This window comes from Lipotes vexillifer, unplaced genomic scaffold (assembly GCF_000442215.2).
Source record: "Lipotes vexillifer unplaced genomic scaffold, Lipotes_vexillifer_v1.1 scaffold818, whole genome shotgun sequence".
NCBI classification, from domain to species: Eukaryota; Metazoa; Chordata; class Mammalia; order Artiodactyla; family Lipotidae; genus Lipotes; species Lipotes vexillifer.
In genome coordinates this window covers 1,592,569-1,595,383 of record NW_006771890.1, presented here as the reverse complement: position 1 = coordinate 1,595,383, position 2,815 = coordinate 1,592,569, and the positions used below count along the sequence as shown (strand labels likewise).

General features: G+C 45.0%; 1 protein-coding gene across 1 annotated transcript in view; it reads right to left on the bottom strand.

Moving 5' to 3' along the window:
* The window catches only part of CACNA2D3 (calcium voltage-gated channel auxiliary subunit alpha2delta 3), a gene marked incomplete at its 3' end in the record, with an annotated part of 652,765 nt that overhangs the window by 125,837 nt on the left and 524,113 nt on the right, over nucleotides 1-2,815 (bottom strand). Inside the window, exon 13 of the mRNA XM_007447233.1 lies at nucleotides 852-985. Coding sequence (XP_007447295.1) covers nucleotides 852-985 — 134 coding nt within the window. The remainder of the gene's footprint in view (nucleotides 1-851; nucleotides 986-2,815) is intronic.

Sequence of the window (2,815 nt, the reverse complement as noted above, 5' to 3'; positions counted from 1 at the left end):
GAATGAGAGAGCTTGTGGAGAGAAAAGCTGGCCCATGGCAGCCATTGAGATCACTCTGGAGGACGGCTGGTCTGGGTTACAGTGATTAATGTGATGTTAATCCTGACACAAATGATGGGAGGGGGCCCTCTGAGAACATTTACAATCAATAAACGAAAAATGCCACTCCCATCAGATTCATTATCACTATGAAAAATCACCCAGCAATTACACAAGAAACCTGGCCATTGAGCCATTATTTGACGATTGGCAACACTCCTCCTTTAAAGCTAATTCGGCACCAGAATCTTTTTTCCTTGGAATTTGGCTTTAGAATTAGCCCATGGCCAGAGTTGCAACAACAGTCAGTGCCTATATAACCACCACTGAAGCATTTTCTCACTTGTTCAAGGGAAGAAAAGGCAGCTGTGGCCTCTACGGTGGCTCCAATTCACTGTCAGAACTGAAAGTGGTCCCACCTTCCCAAGTTGAGACCCAAGATTCATCCCCAGGACTGGGCCTCTCCGATGATGGCAAGAACTGAATCTAACACACCTGTCATCATTGCCACACTGACAGAATTTGTAAACTTGTGAGAAGGAAAAAAAGGTAGAGAAGACAGAAACCAAAAGTGAGTTTTCTGTGCTGACGAGACACCTTCCAGAAGAACCTGTTACATTCTCTGATATTAGGAGTTGTCACCAACCTTGCTTGCTAAGAGACCAACGCAAACCATACAAATATGGAAGATGTCAGTGAACCCCGTTACTGAGAAGGAATGCTACAACCACCATCTTCTGGAATAAACCCAGGGAAACTCTCCCATGGTAGGAGGAACCCTCAGGCTCTCCCCTGGGGCCCTGGGGACTCACAGTGCTGTCGATGTACGCTTCAGTCCACACCACGTCATGCTCCTGGTCGATGACTTTGGGCCGGCTGAGTACATGGAGGTATTCCATGACATTTTCCTGCACATCAGCCAAGGTGGAGATCTGGGTGAAAAATCCTGCCAAGGGAGAACCACGTTAAGTAAAGACAGGAACAACTACAACTGGGGAGCAGACCTACACTATGCCTTCTTAGCCTCTAGCTAATTTCTTTCTTCCCTTTTCCTTTTTTAAACATTATGTCTCCTTTCTACCATCACCCACTTAATGAGCAATGTGTTCATGTTAGAAAACAGAGTCAAGCAAAAAGAATAAAATGAAGATCAACCACAAACCCACCTCCCAGAAGAAGCCCCAGATGTTTTCTATACATATACATATACATATAGACCTTCTCTGGTAGATATGGGAGTCCTCTCTACGTGCCATTTCGTAAGCCACCCCCCCCTTTTTTTTCATTTTGGTGTATTTATTTCCAATGGGAAAACTAAAAAGCACAAAATTTAAAGGCTGTCCTATTTTTTTTTTTGTTGCGGTACGCGGGCCTCTCACTGTTGTGGCCTCTCCCATTGAGGAGCACAGGCTCCGGATGTGCAGGCTCAGCGGCCATGGCTCACGGGCCCAGCCGCTCCACGGCATGTGGGATCTTCCCAGACTGGGGCACGAACCCGTGTCCCCTGCATCGGCAGGTGGACTCTCAACCACTGTGCCACCAGGGAAGCCCTGTTCTATTTTTATAACTACAATAGTTATAATAATTTTTTCATTTTTTAAAAATTTTTATTGGCGTATAGTTGATTTACAATGTTGTGCTAGTTTCAGGTGTACAGCAAAGTCAATCAGTTATACATATACATATATCCACTCTTTTTTAGATTCTTTTCCCATACAGGTCATTACAGAGTATTGAGTAGAGTTCCCTGTGCTATTTTATATATAGTTGTGTGTATATGTCAATCCCAATCTCCCAATTTATCCCTCCCCCCTATAATTAATTTTTGAGGGCTTAATAAGGGGCACAAAATTTGCTAAACACCTGATAAGCTTTGCCTCATTTATTCCTGACAACATGATGAAGTGGGGATAACTTGCCCACTTTACAGACAAGATGACTGAGGCAGACCGAGCACATGTGTTTCGGCCGTGTTCTCACTGGTAACAAGTGGCAAATACAGAAGGTGAAACCAGGCTCGAGTATCTTAATCTATGCCTTTTGCTTCTACAGAATTTTGCTCTTTGTGTGTTTAAGGCTGAAACTCCAGCTCAAACCCTCATGTAGTTACCAGACCTGCCATTTGAATATGCTGGGTAGACATGGTTTCTCAGTAACATAAAAAGTTCTAAACAAGCTATCATCTTGTGGGTGGAGAGGCCACTTTGATCTCGAGTTCAGGTACTGCTATGCTCCTCTTCAGCTTGGGGTCCTGTTGGCTTTGCTGGGAGTTAGGAGATGTTAGAAGAGAAGGGCTGAACTGAGCACAGGTCTGGATCCCCAGGAGGGGGCCCTTCATTCAAACATTTATGGAAGGCTTTCTTGGTGCCTACCACTGGAGGAGCAGGAGTTAACTAGATGAGCATGACCCCTGCTTCCTGGGAGGTCTGAGTAAGCTGACAGCTATAAAATAGCACAGTCAACATTACAGAGAAACACACAGCATGGACAGCCAATCACTTGGCTACCCCGAGGAAGGGTCAGTACAGCTGAACCCTGAAGGATGAGGACCAGTTAGCTAGAGGAAGGGGGGTTAAAGACTATGTCCGGCAAAGCAAGGAATGTAAGTAAAGGCCCAAGTCAGAGTTAGACCCATTCTAGGAACTGAAAAGAACTCAGAATGGCTGGAGTAAAAAGCTGGGGGAGAGTGAGTAGAAGTAGGGTGCTATAAGATCAGAGGAATTAGCAGAGGGACTATCACATAAGGCCTTGGGAAAGAGGTTAGACTTTATCCTAC